This window comes from Astyanax mexicanus, chromosome 3 (genome assembly GCF_023375975.1).
Source record: "Astyanax mexicanus isolate ESR-SI-001 chromosome 3, AstMex3_surface, whole genome shotgun sequence".
NCBI lineage: Eukaryota > Metazoa > Chordata > Actinopteri > Characiformes > Acestrorhamphidae > Astyanax > Astyanax mexicanus.
The window spans coordinates 9,376,639-9,398,463 of NC_064410.1; the positions used below are offsets into that span (position 1 = coordinate 9,376,639).

At 37.5% G+C, this 21,825-nt stretch overlaps 1 protein-coding gene across 1 annotated transcript in view; it reads left to right on the forward strand.

Moving 5' to 3' along the window:
* The first annotated feature begins 9,358 nt into the window (after positions 1-9,358).
* The window catches only part of LOC111197375 (interferon-induced very large GTPase 1-like), a 99,258-nt gene continuing 86,791 nt past the window's right edge, over positions 9,359-21,825 (forward strand). Inside the window, exons 1-3 of the mRNA XM_049475773.1 lie at positions 9,359-10,598; positions 11,276-11,313; positions 13,235-17,553. Of these exons, the coding sequence (XP_049331730.1) occupies positions 9,452-10,598; positions 11,276-11,313; positions 13,235-16,966 (4,917 nt within the window). The 5' untranslated portion in view covers positions 9,359-9,451 and the 3' untranslated portion in view covers positions 16,967-17,553. The remainder of the gene's footprint in view (positions 10,599-11,275; positions 11,314-13,234; positions 17,554-21,825) is intronic.

Here is a 21,825-nt window from a genome sequence, read left to right on the forward strand (position 1 = left end):
AATAGTTCTTAAAATTAAAACGGCTCAAAGGTCTAGAGTTAAGGCAATAGACTGGGGACTCACAGGGGGAGACTGGACTTGGACTGGGTCAGTTCTACAGCAAAAGTAATGTTGACTTTGAATGTTTACAGGAGATTAAGTATGTGGAAAGACTAGTGTGTGGAAATGCTGCAGATGTGCTTAGGATGTGGAGATCATGGATTTAGATGAGATACAGTGGTGCTTGAAATAATGTTCTATATTTCTGCATAAATATGACCTAAAACATCAACAGATTTTTTAACTTGAAAATCTGAAAGTAGATAAAGAGAGGCCAATAAAAAAAATTGGACAAACATAATTTATCATTTATTTATTGAGGAAAATGATCCAATATTACATTATTGTAAGGGGGGAAAGTATGTGAACCTTGCAGTTAGCAGTGAGTTTGAAGGGGAAATTAGAGTCAGTTGTTTTTAATCTATGAGATAACAATCAGGTGGTGAGTGGGAACTGTGTTTTACTTTAAGAACAGAGAACTTGCAAAGTCTGCTCTTCAGAATGCATGTTTGTGAAACCTCCTAATCTACCCAGCACAGCATCATCTATCTGTACTCAAACCCCAGAACCTCCAAATCTATCCAGCACAGTGCCATCCATCTGTTATTAGACTGGCATTCATAATAAAAGTCCAGATTAAATGATTTGTTAAAAAATGTTTACTTAAATAACAATTTATATATTTTTTATATTATTTGGACTATACTAAGTAAACTTTTAGCAAGAAGATTCTGTGTTCCAGTGCATAAATCTGTGCAGTGTGAAGCTGTTTTAACACAGAACACAGTGTTTTTTTTAAATAGGACGTGCAGTACAGATGCGAGCAGTGAATGCTGCACACACCACACTCAGTGTGTAAATAGCATGGAGCAGCAGAGACAGTGCTTGTATATTATCTGGCTAATATATCATATTAAACCTCGCCTAATCTGCAGTTTAGCTCAATAAAAAAGAAAGTAAAAAGAAGTTTATTTGATAGTTAAGTCAGAATCGATTAATTAATTAATTATTGCAACAATAATAACATATTTCATCTGTTAATGTAAAATGTGTCTTTACTGTTGTGTCATTTAGGTTTTATTTTGGTCTAAAGATGCTGATGAGGTAAACATATAAAATAAAAATATGTAAAATCTTTAGTCTATGCCATTTATTCATTCATTTATTCATTTTTTTAATGTTCTCTTCAGCTAAAATGAATGTGAATGGTACAATTTAACATACTTTCTTAGCAAAAAATGAGGAATGAGATTAATTTAGATCAATTATTACAGGGCATGGAATTAATCTAAATATTTTTTAAATTGCTTGATAGCACTAGTTTTTATTTATTAGCAGGAGTAGACTGGAAAGTTATCCTTGATTGGATGCTGTACAGGTTGGTTTATGTGTACAAATATATATATATATATATCACACAATAGTAATTATTCTTTAAAGATATTGTCAACACTAATATAATTATAATTCATCTGCCAATCTAACATTCATTCCTTTATTATCATTTGCCATTATTAGGAAGAACAAATGATACAACAATCTATTTTTATTAACACCACTAGCTTTTATTTTATTGTAAAGTAAGAAATGGGATAAAAACACTTGAAAGGTTCTAACAGTGATCACCGATCATCAACAGAGGGATCACAGGGCGTAAGTGAACATTGTGAGGCGCAGCTCAGTGCTGAATGTGTTTTATAATGTAAATCAGTTAATTCTAGTTATTTACTGTCTCCTTTTAGAATAGTTGGTGATTTTACTCCTATAGAAAGTCTATACTGTTAGATATTTGTTTACTGTTTGATATTAATGTCTGTATGTTCTTCCTACACAGATGTGGTGTAAGATTTTGAGAGTGTCTCGGAGGATCCCTCTGGTCGGCGCGCGCACGTCATCATTTAAAATCGAAAGTAAAAGATGCTGCTGGAGTAAGTGCGCGCGCTGCGTGCTCTCTATCCCGTTCGGTGCTGCGTGCTCTCTTTCCCGTTCGGTAAGTAATTCTGTTTATATTAAATATTAAAATGTAGATATACAGTATAAACACAGCTGTAGTCTCGGGATATGTGTACATATGGTAAAATATATGATCTGAATTGTGCTTTTCAGGTTCTGATCTGAGTTAAAAATATCCACATGGTTTTTACCACGGTAAAGTTAGTTTCATTTTTGATATTCGACTTTTCGGCTCTAATAACTTCTGAACGGAGGATGGTAGCCAGTAGATACTTACATAATCAGGACAGTACGACCACAGAGAGTGACGCACACCCTTCCTTTTACTGTTTGGGTGAAATTTGCGCAACGCCCTTTTAGCGTTAATACCGAAAAACTAAGCGCACTTTTCCTGTCAGAATAAAATGCATGTACTTCTAGACCACCTCTACATCTGTACACACTCATTTATTTACCTCCAAATCACTTCAGTGCATAAAAATGCCTATTAATGTTCCCACATAAGAATAGATTGCTTTAAGAAAAAAAAAAACACCAATAGCTCCATATCCTTAGGGTTCATACACATCAGAATAACGGGGATGTATACTTTGAGTCATGAGGAAAATTGCACACCCATTAATATTATGCAAAATGCTCTAATTTTTTATTATATTTTATATATTCACAAATTCAATAGCATTTCAGCAACTGTGTATGTCACAGCTAGGTGGCAGCAGACACGCACACCGTTTATATTTTGGATACAGTGCCAATTCTAGTGAATATTACATTTTATATATTTAAAAAATCAATAGAATTTAAACCGAATTACACAGAACATTAAAAATAAGTGTGTATGATACAGCTAGGTGTCAGGAAACACACACACTCTGAAATTTGGATACATTGCTAATTCTACTAATTATTAAATTAAATACATTTTAAAATGTAATAGCTTTCAAACCGAATCACACAGAATAATAAAAACAAGTGTGTATGCTACAGCTAGGTGGCAGCAGACACACACACCATTTATATTTTGGATAAAGTTTGATATTCGATATTCAGCTGATATTTGCGTTTCGGCTGTTCTCTTGCTCACACAACGTCCTAAACTCTCCTAAATTACATTTCTCCAAAGCAAGAGGAACAGAGAACAAACTACAAACATTAGATTTTCTCAAAAAACCCAACCTTTCCGTTTCTCCGAGGATATTTACTGAAAATAGCAGGAATCACTGCAGCGGGCTGAAGCTGAGGGGACCGTTTATAAAGTACAACACTTATTAAAAACGTAAACATTTAACAGCGCTTTTGAATGAAATAATTTGCTACTGTGTCACCCTGTTAAGACATGTAGATATAATATCACATGCTGTCTATAGAGACACACCTGAGGAAAATATTACACCTTTTAGTTTTGAAAAAATATGTTGAATTGTTAGACTTTTGAGTGTATTAAATAGCTACTGTAACACACTCATGTAGATATAAAATCACTTATAATCTTTAGAGACACACCTGCTAAACATAGTACAACTTGTAGTTTTGAAAAATATGCATTGGTTGAATTTCTATGTATTTGTTAATAAGAATTTCTACTGTAACACTCATATGACATACAGATATAAAATCACTTTTATTCTCATTTGAACACACTTTTATTTTTGAAAACTAAGCATCGGTTGATTTTTTATGAATTTCTTAGTGTATTAAAATGCTACTGTAACACAAATATATAGTATAGATCTACAGTTGGAAGAAAAAGTATGTGAACCCTTTGGGATTACTTGGATTTCTGCATAAATTGTTCATTAAATGTGTTCCGATCTTCTAAGATCATCTAAGGCACAAAAATAGATAAACACAGTCTGCTTAAACTAATACCACACAAAAATTATATGTTTGCATGGTTTTATTGAACACAACATGTTAACATTCACAACGGAGGGTGGAAAAAGTATGTGAACCTTTGCGTTTAAAACTGGTTGACCCTCTTTTGGCAGCAATAACCTCAACCAAATGTTTCCTGTAGTTGCAGATCAGACCTGCACAAAAATCAGGAAAAACTTTGAACCATTCCTCTTCACAAAACTTTTTCAGTTCAGCAATATTCTGGTGTGAATCGCTGTCTATATTGTGTTCTTTACTACTAAGAGGAACTATGCAAGTTCTAACTCTGTAAATCCTGTAAATCTTTGTTATTGTGATGTGACAGAAAGTCTGGAGTGCCTGAAAAGTATGTAAGGGTGATGCAGGACATGTATGAGGACAGTAAGAGGGTGGTGAGGTGTGCAGTTGGAGTGACAAATGGTTTCATGGTGAAGGTAGGGTTCCATCAGGGATCAGCTCTGAGCCCCTTCCTGTTTACAATGATGATGAACAGGTTGTTAGATGAGGTCAGACATTAGGTCCCATGGGCCCTGGTGTTTACAGATGACACTGTAATCTGTGGGGAGAGTAGAGAGAAGGTGGAAGAGAACCTGGAGAGGTGGAAGTTTGCACTGGAGAGAAGAGGAATGAAGTTCAGCAGAGATAAGAGGGAATACATGTGTGTGAATGAGAGGAAGGCAGGTGGAAAGATACAGATGCAAAGAGTAGAGGTCATAAAGGTGGATGATTTTAAAATATCTGGGGTCAACTATTCAGAGCAACGGACACTGTAAAAAAGAGGTGAAGAAGAGGGTGCAGGCAGGGTGGAGTGGGTGGAGATGAGTGTCAGGGCTGATGTGTGACAGAAGGATTACATCAAGAGTGAAAGGGAAGGTGTACAAAGCAGTAGTGAGATCTGCTATGATGTACGGTTTAGAGACAGTGGCAGTGTCTAAAAAACAGAGGGCTGAAATGGAGGTGGCAGAGATGAAGATGCTGAGATTTACATTGGGTGTGACAAGGATGGAAAAGATTAGAAATGAGCAGGTCAGAGGGAAAGTGAAAGTGAAACGGCTCAGAGAGAAAGCTAGAGAGGCCAGGCTGAGATGGTTAGTGTTACTGTAGAGGAGGCAGGGAATAGGACAAGATGAAGGCAGATGATCTGCTGTGGCGACCGCTAAAGGGAAAGACACAGAAGTGACATTACTGCAATTCCACAAGTGTGGTTCTTAGTCACCACTTCAATTGAGTAGATATAACTAAATATTCAAATTTTAACAAACCAAATGGACAGTCTGTTAAGGCCAGACAAGGATGAGACTTGTGCGGTTTTGTACAAGTTAATAGCTTTATTAAAAGAGCAAGATCTTACAGGGATAGTCAAGACGAGCAGGTTCAATACCAGTGAGACATAACACAGGGAAACCATACCATAAACGGGAGACAGTCCAGGGTTCATACACGAGCAGGTGGTATCACAGAGAAGGCAGTAATCCAATAACGATATAACAGTCCAGGTCATACATAGAAATCCAATACACGGGCGTAGGCAAAACCAAAGTCGGAAAAACACGAAAACAGGGTCAAACACGGAATATCAAAACATGGGCAAGAGAAACGCTTTGTAATGCAGGATGAACCAAACAATTACTCGGCAAGGTGTGAGCGTGAGCATGGTTTCTTTTATAGTGAGGGAATCAGTACTCGGGACTTCCTGGTGGTGTCATGTGATCGGGAGTGCGTGTGGTGTCATAGTGTGGTGCGTTCTGGGTAATGTAGTTGGAAGCGTGGGAATTGCAGGTAGAGCTGGATGTGGGGAACATTGGAGCGCTTTCAGCACCAGACATGACACAGTCTAAATGAGCCAAACATGCATAATACTGTGATTCTTTGGTCTGAATTATTTAATGGGCAGATTTAAGTGTAAAATTGCCTTTTTTGGGGTACAAGCGTATGTGTTTATTTTTTACATATGTGTCTTGTTTCTCCTCTGATCCTAATACATTTCTGATAATGGTCCAGTTGTGATCATGATAAATGAAAAAGTCTGAACTGAGTATGTATTATTATTATTATTATTATGAATAATTATAATAATAATAATAATAATAATAATAAGTGTGAATGAGCGCTAATGGCCTCTGGATTACTGTATGAGGTTCTAACTGTAGAACTTTCAGCAGGAACGAGAGGATCTTAAACGGAGTTACCCATAATGCCTTGAGAGATCACAAGGATGTCCAGCAGCAGCATTATAGGTAAATAATTAATTTATTCACAGTTCAACCTGAAACAGTAGGACTTAGAACTGCATGAACTGCACTGTATTTTTAACACCTTTCATTTTATTATTGACCAGACTTAAAATAGTCAATAAAAATGTGTTTAATTGGTTATGTTAAAATGAAAGAAGAACCTGTAATAAATGAGAGGTAAATGAAAATAATTAAATATTGAACATACGTTCTGTAAATGTCAGTAATTCTACACTTTATGTGTTTCAGTGTCAGTCAGTCCGTCTGAACTTCAGAAGATAAACCTGGTTGTGTGTGGGAGTGATGGATCAGTAAAGTCCTCTGTATCAGATCTGATCCTGGATCAGAGATCAGAGTTCAGTGCAGACTCTAGATCAGTGTGTGTGAGGAGGGAGGCAGAAGTATGTGGACGTCTGATCACCCTGGTGGAGCTTCCAGCTCTCTACAGCTCTCAGCTCTCAGAGGAGGAAGTGATGCGGGAGACTCTCCGCTGTGTCTCTCTCTGTGATCCTGGAGTTCATGCTTTTCTCCTTGTCCTTGCTGAGGGACGTCTCACTGATGAAGATAAAGGAGAACTGGAGAAGATCCAGCACATCTTCAGCTCCAGGTTCAATCATCACACCATAACTATCATCCCTACAGAGACCCAGCAGGAGGGGGCGGAGTTAGATGAAGATACAAGGACTTTTACTAAAACCTGCAGAGGAGGATGTTATATCTTTGGCTCTGTTCCAGATGTGTCTGGGTTAATAGAGAGAGTTCAGCAGCTGCTGATGGAGAAGAATGGAGATCTTTACACACCACAGATGTTCCTGGATGGACAGCTGGAGACACAGCTTAGAAGATACAATAGTAAAGTTGCAGAGATGACAACAACTATTCAGAATTTGGAGATGAAGATTCAGACTTTTTCAAAAGGTAATTATTCACTGATAATACATTACATGCAATGAGTACACATGTTGAATTAGGGATTTAAAGCCATAACATTCTGTTGCTGCCAACACCCAGCAGCATTTCTGCAAATGTTTTATTATATATTTTCATGGGACAAAGCTATAGAAATAAAGCTTAGATATAGATCTTAACTTAGATCAGGAGACCTACGTGGCCAGTCCTTTACCTTTACCTTTAGTTTCATCAGCAGTTGTCATCTTGGAGGTGTGTTTGGGGTCTTTATTTCAGGCATCCCAGTTTCTAAAGGGAGGGGATCATGCTCTAAGAGGCTTCCTAATGGGCCACACTGTCTGAGATGATGCAGTGTTCAGCATATGGTATGAGCACCGCAGGCCAACTCTAATGAAAAGGGACAACACAATTGGTTACAATTTGGCCATGATTATTGTGAAGTGTACTCACTTGTGTTACCGGCTATTTAGGTATTAATGGATGAGTGTTTAAACTATTATACCAGCTGTGCACTGACTTCTTTACATTGTGTAAATATGTTAAAAATATTTAAAAACATTTGAGGTGTGTACTCACTTTTGTGAGATACTGAGCCCTGTCCAACACCCTGCGTAAGGCATATTGCAATGCTCATTGCTATTATACACCCAGTCAACTGTCTATTTTTACGCCTTGCACCCATGCCGTCAAAATAGCATGGGAGTGTAGGAATAATTAAATAAGATCATTGGCCTCTGCTGAGATGTACAAATCGCTGTGTTGTTAAGCTACAAACATGCCAAAGTAAGAGCGCCTGGCTCTTTAGGGGAATGTCAATTAGCACTTGATTAATTAAGAGAATTAGTACACGCCATTTGCACATTTTGAGTTGTGCAACAGAACCGTGCAGAGACCTTTGGCGGGGCAGGTGCTCAGTGTCAAAAGGGGGCACGAATTTAAAACACTATACAGAAACATACCTTACAATATAACTGGTTGATTTGTAGCAACCCATATTTATAAAGAATGTAACATGGAATCACAACAGTCAACTCAGGCTGACTGTACCAATGTCTGTATAATTGTATGGAGAGTTCAACATCACTCAAAAGTGAAACACCCATGTCTAGCGCCTCTACTGGTTGGTTGCAGTATGATGTGACCTGCCATACTTCTGATTATTTGTAGGAGATTCTGTGCTGAGAAAGGCTACAGCCAAGGCTAATCACATCATACTGCAACCAACCAGTAGAGGCGCTAGACATGTGGCTGCTTCACTTTTGAGTGATGTTGCACTGTCCATGCTATTATACAGACATAAGTACAGCCAACCTGAGTTCATGTTCATTCAAGTCTGATCAATATGTTTTCATTCTAAGTATTTAAGGGTGTACTCACACTAGGCAATCCGAACCGGGCCCGGGCCCGCTTGGAGAGGTGGGCCCGAGCACGGTTCACTTGGACCCGGGCACGGTACAGATGCAGTGTGAGCGCAAACCGTGCCCGGGCACGGATCAAGATGACGTCAGTGATGCGACGCTACTGTAAACGGAGGACGTTTTATACACAATTCTGCATATAATATTTTTGAAAAGGGTTCTAAAGAGCACCATAATGGTTAGTGTTACCCATAATAAATTAGGACTACTATCTACAAGTCCTAAACAACAAACACATTTTATTATTACTTGAGTTTTATGTTTCGCTCCTTTGGTCACTATTTATGTATATAGCAAGTACGTCTCTTACCTTACTGATGAACGTGAATTGTAGTCCGCGAGTAAAGCTGCAAATTTCTCCCTGGACGTCTGCTGCTTGTGTATAAACCTTCTTACACGTGCAGCACGATTAGCAGTAAATCGCTGTGTTGCATAATCAATGAATCTCTGGTTCAGTTGCGTATTTGCACGCCCAAAATGACTCCAGAGAAACAAAAACAACAGTACAATCCTGAACTCCATTGTTTTGCGCGCGCATACTGTTCTTCAAAACAAAAGTCACCTGTTGATGACGAAAGCGTGCTCGGGCACGGATCGTTTAGAGCAGTGTGAGTGCAGGCCTACGGGGGAGTGGGGAGGGGGCCGAACCATGCTCCGGCACGATTCAACCCAACCGGGCCTAGTGTGAGTACACCCTTAGATCAATGGAAACATATATATGTGTGGTTGAACAAACAAAACATTTTATATTTTACATTTTCATATTTCTATATTTAACATTTAGGGAGAAGACAAGATGCTTTGAGGATTGTGCTGCTGGGGAGAACAGGATCAGGGAAGAGTGCTACAGGAAACACCATCCTAGGAAAAGAAAACACATTTGAACATTCATCATCCTGCATTTGTCAAAAGGAAACAGCTGAGGTCAATGAAAGGCAGATTACTGTGATTGACACTCCAGGGCTGTTTGATACTCCAGTTGGAAATGTGGAGATCCAGAAGGAAATTACTAAATGCATCTTCATGGCAGCTCCAGGTCCACATGTGTTTCTGCTGGTTCTGAAAGTCAGACAGAGATTCTCAGAGGAGGAAAAAGGAACTGTAGAGATAATCCAGAACATTTTTGGAGAAGAGTCAGTGACCTACACCATGCTGCTGTTCACTGGAGGAGATCTTCTTGAAGACATGAGCATTGAAGAGTACTTTGGAGAAGCAGGATCTGATATTAGAAATCTGATTGAACAGTATGGGAACAGATTCCACATCTTCAACAACAAACAGATCAGAAACCGAACCCAGGTCACTGCTCTACTGGAGAAGATCGACTCCATGCTGGCAGTGAATGGAGGGAGCTGCTACACTAATGAGATGTTCCACCAGGTGGAGAAAGAAAATCAGGGGAGAATCCTGAAGGAGAAAGAGGAGGAGATCAAGCGAGAGAAAGAAGAACTGAGAGTCAGATTTGAAGCAGAGATAGAAAAAAAGACCACACTTCAGGAGGAAATCAAATACAAGAGAAAGAGAAGAGAGGAAGAGTTTAAAGAGAGAGAACATCAACTGGAGGAAAAACACAGACATAGAGGAGAGGAATATGAAAACAGAAGAAAAGAGGATGAGAAAAGAACCACAGAGAGAGAGAGAGCTATTTTCTCCCTGCTGGAGAGACAGCAAGCAGAATTTGAGAGGCAAAGATATGAAGATCAAAAAAGGAGAGAACAGGAGGATGAGAAAAGGAGAGAGAGAGAAGAGCGAGAGGAGGAGAAAAGGAGAGAGAGAGAGAATCGAGAGGAGGAAAAAAGGAGAGAGAGAGAGAATCGAGAGGAGGAAAAAAGGAGAAATAGAGAAGAGCGAGAGAAGAGAGAATGGGAGGAGAGAAGAGAAGAATATAAAGAAAGAGAAGAATATAAGGGGAAGTTAGAGGAGCTGAAGAGGAATCTTGAAGAGAAAGAGAAGAAGAGAAGTGATCTGAAGCAGAGAATAAAACTCTTAGAAGAGAAACACATGAAGGAACTTGAAGAGCTAAAACACCATCTGGAGAGCCGAATCCAAGAGGAAGTAAAAACTAAAGAAAAGCTGATTGAGGAACATCAGGAGGAAATAGAGAGAGTGAGGAAGAGCATGGAGGAGAAGGATCTTCAGCTGAAGAAGACGATGGAGGAGAAACGAGCCGGTAATGATGACTGTAGATATTACTGAAATGGTATTACAGATTAAGGCCTAGTTTTGACTGTATTAGCTTAAATTAGCTGAAATCTGCTGAGCTACATGTATGCTTGTTATTAGGTTATCATGACTCACAATACGAGAGTCCTGCATGGAGGAGTGGGAAAAACTGTCTTTCAGTTGATGCCAGAGACGGTTATAGGGTTATAGGACACTTGAAGGGTCTTAGCTTAGTCCAGATAGGAGATTTTACTGGAAGCATTGAGAGAGTTCAAAGTTTACTAAACCATTAATTAGTTATTAAATACACAGATAAAAGAAGATGAAGGAGAAGGTCTGATTAGGTTTCAGTCTACACCTAGTGAATGTAAATGAGCTTGAAAAGCTGCTGTTTAAGAGAGCAAAGATCAGTGCTGGATGTTAGTAATTCTGGTTGAACAGTGTTGATGAACAGACACTTTGGTTTGCTTTTTTCATTCTAAAACAAAACCATTTCCCCCTATCCATAAACATGTTACTGTTTATAAATCAGACAATTAATCTGTATTCTCAAGTCTCAACAAACTTTTGAAGCAAAGCTGGTTTGTTAGCAGTGTTAAGGGTGCAAATATTTATTAAATCAGTGAAACATCCATTATTATTATTATTATCATTATTTATTATTTGTTGTTTTATCATTAACAGGTGGAAATGGTCGAAAGCAGTACCAGAAGAAACAGAATGTAAGTTCTAAGAACTAAATGACAGAATGACTTAATAATTAGTATTCAGTAAAAGCTGATCAGACACAGCAGAGTTGATGCTTAATCAATATTTGCATTTAAACTAATTGTAACAAACAAATGAACTGCACACAAGCATATGAACAAATAAACACATACCATGTGCACTTTCAGATTTATTTATGATTGCAATCTTCAGCATCTTTATTAATGAACTAATTATTTATTTGCAAAGGTGTTTTTAATTAGGTAAAAAGGATCATTTTCATATGACAGCTACAGGCCGTGTAATTTTTAATGTAGTATACCTGTTCACATCTGATCTAAGGACTGTGCTTTTTTATGGCGAGCAACAACTTTCTACCATTTTGTAAACCACTGACTGTAATGGTTCAACAGTGGGAATATTTTATAATATTTTGTCCCCTCAGTGTTAATAACAGTTTGTCTATATTTTAGTTGTTAAATATGCCTATTTATATCTAAACCTTTAATTATACAGTGGACTTTATGTTTTGACCATAACACCCACTAATACCAGTCATACAAATAAAGTTGATTATAAATATTTTGTAGAAATTAAAACTCCAAATAAGAAAAAAGTTGGAACACACAGAAAAACTAGTGCTGTCAAGTGATTCCACTCTAAATAATAATCTAAATTAATCTCATTTTGCAAAGATGTTATTTTAAACTGTACAATTTTATCAGAGTGTCAAATTAATAAATAACTGGAATAAACCTTAAAGACATTCCTTATTTCTTTATTTCAGATATACACCAGCATCTTTACACCAAAAAATTATAACTTGAATGCAACAATATAATAACAGTCCTTTTGATCTCCAAACTACTTCTCAATCACTATGTGCCAAAACAAAAAACATACAGCATATTTAATTAGTAATATTGTGCAATTTCCAGCTAAACATTTAAACCATTTGACCAAAGAACAAAAAAAACAAACAAAAAAACCCACACAAGTTCACTTAAAGTAAAGCATGCACCCGTTTCTTAATTTTGTGTTATTTACAACAAACAGGCCTGTCTACATTCTTATTGCAGAGTGTACGATGTAGTATTAACTAGTATTTCTATCCCGCTCTCTTCTTTTGGACTATGTTACCTGCAAGTGAAAAAAACATAACCTAAATGACCTAAAGTTTATGATGACCTTTTTCTGCTTCAAAGTAATATTTGATTATCTACACTTATTTAATTTATAATGAGATTAATATTAATAATTGCTAAACATATAAAACAGTGTAAAGGTTGTAATGTCACTTATTTTCTTACAAAAAGTTACAAAAGGTACATTAACTTTATATTTACAGCAGTATTGCAGGGTCTGTCATTTTATGCAGTTGAGTCAGTACACGTTTGTGATGCAACATTAATGCAGTAAAGTACACTGAGATCTTAGAGCCACGTATTCCTCCTTCAAAACTGGATCTTTTCCAGGCATTATAAGGTAGGGCTCATAATGAAGACGGTATGATTATTGGACTGGCCTGTCTGGAGTCCAGAACTATCCCCAATAGAGATTGTGTGGAGAATTTTGAACAAAATATGTGATGATGACCCCGTAAGACCTTAAGATGTGTTCACAGGAAGAATTGAGGAGCAAAATAACACCTAAAAACACTTTATCACTTATTATCTTCATTGCCAAAACTTCTTTTAGGTGTGAGTGTGAGACACAATAGCATGAATGGATATATATTCATAAATTAAATAAAGTTTAGCAGATAAAAAATGAACTTAATACTGTCTGCGGTCAAATAAAAGCGAAAGCAGATTGGAAAAACACTACATCTTTTCCATATTTGTTTTGCACCAACCTTTTCTGACGTGTTGTTGTACTTGTTGTTGGTTTGTGTAAATGCTAAGTAGTAATTATTTGCACTGTTTTGCTTTTCAGGAAGAAAAATCAGAAGTCTTGAATAAAAGATTAATAGAAGACCTCTTCAGGAATCTTGGACTTGAGGACACATTTAAGAACAGGCTTAGCAGAGCTCACTTTCTCGAAATAACCCCATCATCATTGCACAATGAAAATCCCAAAAACGAACAATGTCTTGTTCATGCTTTCATGCAGCAAATTTTAAAAACAGATTACAGAGGAAGACGTTTATCTGTCAAATCAGAAAGACCAGCACCAAAGTCTCAACACACAGCTGGTAAAGATGTGTTCGGTGCTCTTTTACAAAAAAATGCTGGAAACAAAGAAAACAAACCGACTCAAGTTCATCCAATGGATGTTCAGATGGCAGTGTTTCTCTGTTCAGATGCTTTTCTTCAGCAGATCATGGTAACTAAGCTCTCTCAGTGTCAGTATGCAGTTCCTCTGCTGATTCCAAATCCTTTTACTGGAGATATTGAATTCCCTCGTTGGACGATGCGCCAGATCAATAAGAGCTGGAAGACCACAGATACTTCAGGCAGAGTCACCAGTAAGACCCTGCCCATGTACAAAGCTCAAACTCCAATGGTGACGTTTTTCAAGATTGGCTCCATTTCCTCATCCAAGTCTCAGCTGATGAACAGGCTGATCAATGAGAAGCACGACACGTTCTTCCACAGGGACTGTCCAGGCAGCAGCAGAGAGCGTCTACTGATGGACGGAGTGGTGGAGATCTTCTGGTACCTCCCATCTGGAAAAAGCACTGATCATTTCTCAGACTGTGTAGCGTTCTGTAATCTACATGGAGATTCCAGCATCAACGAGACTCAGAGAAAGATTCTTACTGAAATGTCCTCTGTGAATGTTGTACTATTACCTCAACTTGATGAGAATGACAACACTATGGTAATTGTGAAGGAACTTTGTGAAGGTTTAAAACCTCTCATTGTTGTTCTGACTGATGAAGAGGATGATGATGATGATGATGATGATGAAGATGATGCTGTGTGTGAGATCGGAGAAGGGAAATACAGAGTATCACTGAAGGGCAGAAACCAGTCTGATGTTTCTGTTGCTCTTAGAGAAGTTATTAAGGACTGCCTCTCAGAACAGCCTGTGACTTTCAGTCTGGAGAAGATAGCAGAACACTCAGAGATTAAGGTGGATGAGGAAAATGAAGACTGTAAGAGAGGAAAGGAAACTGCACAAGCGATGATGAGATTCCTGGAGAGAGAAGATCCATCAACAGTCAAAGAAAAGTATCTGCCCTGCCAGGGAAAACTGTGGCATGACTGGAGCCAGAAAAACAAGGACCTGCGACGTCTTAAAAGTGACAACTTAGAATCAGAGAAAGGCGAGAAAGAAAAAGAGTTAAGAGAAATAAGAAGGAAACAGCTGGCATGTGGTTTCAGTGAACTCATGAAGTTATTTGTAGGAAGTTTAAGGTCACTGTCAGACAGTGAGAAAAAGTATTTTCTCAAGTGGACGACAATCCTGCTAGATGACTTCACTTCAGATACACTCTCTGACATCCTTCAGGAGTACAACCAAAAATGGTCAGAATTGCTGGCTTTGAAAAAGAAAACACATAAAGAAACTCAACAGAAACTAAAATATGAACAACTAAGTCTAGAAAAGATCTCCAACAAGCTTATTGCTGCCACCTTTGGATTGGAGCACATACTGAGAGAGATTGGTCAGATTTATGAAGCTTCAGTCTCTGAGAGAAGAGAGGATAGAGTGAAGGATGGAGATCTTTCTTACCTTCCTGAACTTGCTGCTGAACTCATGATATCTGGCCACCAGATGGAGCTGATGGACGGTGATGCTGCTCATGTTCCTCTGGTCTGGGTTTCAGCAGTTCTGGATGAGGTCATCAGAAAACTGGGAGACCAGAGAGTCTTTGTGTTGTCAGTTCTGGGAATTCAGAGCTCGGGGAAATCCACCATGCTCAACGCCATGTTCAGACTCCAGTTTGCAGTCAGTGCTGGAAGGTGCACCAGAGGAGCCTTCATGCAGCTGGTGAAAGTGTCTGAAGAGATGAAGGGGAAATTGAAATTTGACTACATTCTGGTTGTTGATACTGAAGGTCTCAGAGCTTTAGAGCTGGCTGGAACAGATACCATACATCATGATAATGAACTGGCAACATTTGTTGTAGGTCTTGGAAACATGAATTTGATCAACATCTTTGGAGGAAACCCATCAGAGATGCAGGACATCCTTCAGATTGTTGTTCAGGCCTTCATGAGGATGAAGAAGGTCAGACTGAAGCCCAGCTGTATGTTTGTTCATCAGAATGTTACTGATGTTGCAGCTGGAGAGAAAATGATGGAGGGAAGAAGCAGATTACAAGAGAAACTGGATGAAATGACCAAGTTAGCAGCTAAAGAGGAAGTCTGTGATGCAGAATGTTTCAGTGATGTCATTGCATTTAATGTACAGAAGGATGTGAAGTATTTTTCTCAGCTCTGGGAGGGCAGCCCACCCATGGCTCCACCAAACCCACACTACAGTGAAAATGTTCAGGAGCTGAAGAGAGACATTGTTTCTCGTGCATCCAAAACAAACTGCATGAAATTATCACAGTTTCAGCAGCGAGTGAAAGATCTCTGGGAGGCTCTGCTGAATGAAAACTTTGTCTTCTACTTTAGAGACACACTGGAGATATCAGTGTACAGGAAACTGGAGGTGGAGTATGAGAAATGGACCTGGAGTCTGAGGAGTGCCATGCTGAGTATAGAAGACAAGATGCTGAAAAGAATCTCCAGTGGAAAAGTGGAAGCAGTGGGAAAACAAGAGCTGGTGAGAGAAATGTCAGAGACACTGCAGAAAGTCCAAACAGCATTTAAAGAGTATTTTGAAGAAGACAGTGAAAAGGAAACTCTGATTCAGTGGAAAAGCAGATTTGAGAAACAAATAGAACACCTCCATGATGACCTTGTAGATGAGGCCAAAAGAAAACTGGATGAGAACATTAAACAGAAAAACATCCGGAAAAATCTGGATCAGCAGGTGAAAAATCATGAGAAGATCCTCTTTGACAAAAGTAAAGAACTCGCTCTGAAGCTTAAAGAAGACAGGAGCAAAAACAGAGATCCAGAAGCAGAATTTGATTCAGTGTGGGGAAAGTGGGTCACTGATTTAACTAAAGATGTTCCAAAAATCAAAGATATAAACATCTCAAATGATGTCATTAACATTTTGGGGGAGGGGTTTTCTGAATATGGTCTTGTTCTTGATCTAAAGAAAAGAGCAGAGTACAGAAAGATTCACACTTCTGCTGATTACAGCAGTTATGTTTCTATAAAAGGGGTAAAGTTGGGACCTGTTCCTTTTTGGGTAAAGTTTCTTAAACCAGAAGATCAGATATCAATACGAGAGCTGATTTCTAAAGTCATCCAACAAACAACAGAAAAAGTGAATTCATTTCCAGTCTCAGTGCAGGGATACAGCTCAGTCTACATCCAGCAAATTGTACGTGATGTCAAACAACGAGTGCAGGAGTTTAAACCAAGACGTGACTCCTTTGAGTTTAGGAAAGAGTTCTTTGTTGATCTCTCTCTTTATGTGTGTGAACAAGCTGAGAAACGCTTTGTAGAACTTCACAGGAAATACAGAGAAGCAAACGATCCAATTCTTTACTTCAAAAAGAAAAAAACTGAGTACTTTAAAGTCTTCATGAACTACTATCAGAGAGCAACATCTGCAGCAGTGCTTGGAGACCAAATCTGTGTTAAACTGAAATAATCAATCCTGCAGAGTGTGTACAACATGACCGCTAAATTCATCTGTGATCAGATGAGAGGAAAACCTCCATTTAATGGGAACAGAGGAGATCTGGAGAAACACATTCTGAAATATCTGGCAGAGCAGGAGGGAGATAAGGAGGAGAAGTTTAATAACTTCTTAACTTACATGAACCAGCCTAAGACATACTTTGAAAATTTCATCAGAGACAGAGTTAGACAGTACATGGCAGCAGAAAATCCTCAGGCAGCTTCTGTAATAAAAGAACACATCGACCACAAACAGAGAATTATCATCAGTGCAGCAGAAAAGGCAAAAGATGAAGTCAGACTCATCAGTGGAGATATCAACAAGTGGCTGAAAATTTTCTCCAACAGTCTTGTAGATGAGTTAGGAGATACCAGAGTTCACCTGAGTGATGATGCCACTAAGGATGTCACTGATTATGATGTTCTTGTAGATGTTATTAAAAAAGAGCTCTTAATTGTTGTTAAAGTGCTGAAAGGAAGCTTCTGTAGGTTTTCAGATCTGAGAAAGGAGATGTTCAGAGAAAAGCCAGAGGAGATTCTGATTAAACACTTCTGCAGGTGCTGCTGGAATCAGTGTCCCTTCTGTGGAGCCGTCTGTACCAACAGTCAAGAAGATCACACTGAAAAACACCAGACTGAATTCTATCGCTCAAGTGGAATAACTGGAAGGCATTTTAGAGGCACAAAAGAATTTATTATTGACTTTTGTACAACAAATGTAGCAACAGATAACCTGCAATTTTCAGCAGGCATTCCAGAGAAGTGGTACCCTTACATGCAGTACAGAACAGCAGCAGGAGATTATGCTAAATGGCTGATCTCTCCTGATTTTCCTTCTCCGGTCTACTGGAAATGGTTTGTTTGTGAATTCCAGGAAAACCTTGAAAAGCACCACAACAAAACCTTCACTGGAAGAGGAGAGATTCTGTTTGAATGGAAATGGATCACTCAGTCTGGTGCAGTTGCAAGTTTAGGAATAAATAAATAAACTGCAACAGGTCTGGTAATTACAGAACAGGTTTTGACACAAATGAAAACACAAAATCTTATGGATCTCACCTGGCAAAATGAAACTCGGCTGTATTTGAACAACACATAACATTACTTTCCATCATCAACTACAACCATAAACCATCTTACTGTACTGAGGAGAAAACCACAGAACAAGTACAGTAGAATGTCACAGATTATAATTAAATCTACAGGCAGTTCAGTCTGCCTGAACATCATTTATACATATATAATATGGTAGCATGATCTGTAACTCACTGCTATAGTTCCATAATATTAACATGCATTAAAATAAGAAGAGTAATATTTAAACTTTTGGAAATTAAATATTGCAACCATATATTGTATCAAACCTCAGGCATGCTTTAGATTATGTAAGGAATACCATAATCAGAAAAAATACAAATTATTATTAATTATTGAATGTTTATGATTAATGGTGGTGAATGCTTTAGAATAGAAGTGATTGCTATTTACACCAACATATATTTAAGTACTCCTACATGTTATGGATTAACCTGTTTTTGTTAAATCATTTATCATTATTGTACTCTTATGATATCTTGTAATCAGATAAATAAAGTGTGAAAAATAAATGCATTAAGTGTTTTCTTCTGCTTGACCTCTCGTATTGTGTGCGTGGCCCACAGGTTCTGTATGATGCATAGAATGCAGTACTGTATAGAGGTTTTAAACACATTATTATAAATGATTTCTCTCAGCAGTAAGAGTGTTTAAATTCTGGAATATATGAAATTTATAGATGCAGTATAGAAAAGGAAAACTCATTAGTGAAGCTCACTAGCGTTTAAAAAAAATATTTTATTAAACTTTAACTCATAACTAAGTTATAAATAAATCTTCAACTGACAAATTACTTACAGTCATATGAAAAAGTTTGGGCACCCCTATTAATCTTAATCATTTTTAGTTCTAAATATTTGGGTGTTTGCAACAGCCGTTTCAGTTTGATATATCTAATCACTGATGAACACAGTAATATTTCAGGATTGAAATGAGGTTTATTGTACTAACAGAAAATGTGCAACATGCATTAAACCAAAATTTGACCGGTGCAAAAGTATGGGCACCCTTATCATTTTATTGATTTGAATACTCCTAACTACTTTTTACTGAATTACTGAAGCACAAAATTGGTTTGGTAACCTCATTGAGCTTTAAACTTCATAGCCAGATGTATCCAATCATGAGAAAAGGTATTTAAGGTGGCCAATTGCAAGTTGTTCTCCTATTAAAATCACCTCTGAAGTGTGGCATCATGGGCTCATTAAAACAACTCTCAAATGATCTAAAAACAAAGATTGTTCAACATATTTGTTCAGGGGACGGATACAAAAAAGTCGTCTCAGAGATTTAACCTGTCAGTTTGCACTGTGAGGAACATAGTAAGGAAATGGAAGACAACAGGGACAGATCTTGTTAAGCCCAGAAGTGGCAGGCCAAGAAAAATATCAGAAAGGCAGAGAAGAAGAATGGTGAGAACAGTCAAGGACAATCCACAGACCACCTCCAAATAGCTGCAGCATCATCTTGCTGCAGATGGTGTCACTGTGCACAAGGAGAAGCTGAATGGGAGAGTGATGCGAAAGAAGCCATTTCTGCAAGCAAAAGTCGCCTGAGGTATGCTTTTGCTGTTTGTGATGTGCTTGCAGAAATAGAATAATACAAACCTCCCTCTCATGTTGCTGCCTGACAGACAAACATTCGGGTTGAACAATTAAATGTATTAATGTTATAAAACAGTGTAAAACAGGATTCATTGTTTTAAATAGGATTAATTGTTTCAATTTCCATTTCCCTCACAGTTTGTGTTTATGTTAATTTAAACAGACATCATTGTCTGAATGATTAATATTGTTCAGTTAAAATATTGGTGAAGCAAACATAAACCCTTTGGCACTATGCCTAATGCCAGTTGTGGACTAGGGGGGGTAAAGATTTGAGCTGTAGAGCAGTGCCCTGACTTCACTAATGATCTTGTTGCTGGATGCAGTTAAATCCTCACACCTCTGCTAGCAGAAAATAACCAAGTAGAACATTTTCTGGGGACATTAGAGACAATTATTCCAACAAAAGCAGGATTTTAATACCTAATCTTTTTAATACCCTTGATTTAGGAATAAACAGTGAATGAGCATTTGTCCCAAAACCTTTCAATGGAGCTTTAAAGTGAATAACATTTTAAATAAATATGCATATTTAACATAAAATGTTTGTATACAGAAAACTCTCGCACATAATGAACAGAGAAAATGATATATTGATGGAGAGAATCAGACGGAATCACAATCAAGTAATACATGCTTTTCATGAAATATCAGAACCTTTTTTTGTGAGGGTTCTTTATGCGTTTCAGAGAATTCACAGAAAATGTTAAATCTCAGCAATAAGAGTATGATAAGTAGGAGCAGATTTAAAATACTTACAGATGTATAAAGAATTTAGTGATAAGAATCAAATAGTTAATAACATGTTCTTTATCTCTGTCCCTACTGGAGAAATAACATCCATAAATAACATTTATGTTAATACTGGATTACAGGAAGGTTTTCTTCTAAATAGAGCAGACTGGACCTCTAGTGGATAGTAATGCTGCAGCATCCACAGTTTTACAATATTTAGCATGATCAATATGTTATCCAGTTTTACTTTATGATCTCTATAAACTCTGTATGTGTCTCTATGTAAACATGGGTGAAACTTTATATGTGCTGTGTTTTACTTTTATCTGAGATAGGCTTCAAAGCCTCTTCTGGGATTATAAAAACTGCATTTAATCAGTATTTAGTGGACTATCTGAGATATGAGTGAGTTTTATCAGTGTTGTCTTTGTATGTTAACAGACAGAATCCTATTGCACCTGTTTTAATATTAGAGCACAGCACTCACTCGTGATTGGTGGAACGGCGGGTGATGAGGTCTGTTAGTTAAGTAATAAAGTCTTGGTCAGTAGAGACAGGAGTTTAGACTGAGGGAGGCTGAGATATACTGTCTGAGAGCTTCAGAGCACTTAGATCAGAATGAACCCTGTAACTGAATAGAAGGGCGGATAGCTTTCTAACCAAAATCAAGTCAGGAAGTTCAGTCTGGTTATCTTGCACAGTCAGAACTCAGAAGCTTGACTGTTTGGGTTTTGATTCATTTTTCTTTATTTTTCATTATATATTGCATTCTAATAAAAATCTGTTTTGTCTGGAAGATTATTTAAATAAACTGGAAAAGCTATTTTTGGTCTGGAACTGTTTTGTTTGCTTGTGTTGTATCACACCAGATACAACATAAATCAGGATCTCATTTGAATAAATCTTTCAATCCATAATTGCAAAATCCTAATTATAAAGGAATGTTTAGATATTTTAGATTACTTAACGAGCAGAACAACTCTCCCATTAAAGACAAAACACCCATATTCACCATACTTGTGTTGCTTTTACCCTTTCCTGCAGTGAACACACACTTACACATTAGAGAACACACACTTACACATTAGTGAACACACACACACACACACACACACACACACACACACACACACACACATAGTGACATATGAGTGATACTTGAAAATGTACGTTTTTTTATAGGTTTATTTTTAATTTTTTAACTAAACGATTATAAGCTCATCTATTGTCTACAAAATCAGTTGTTCTCAGATAGGAGATAATCATTTCATCTTTATATATAAAAAACAACTAAAAGTAATAATTAAATAAAATAATATATTTACCACGTAAGAGAGTTTATTGTGTGATATGTATTAAAAACTACAAACTGTGAGTTTTGGACAATATTTACTGT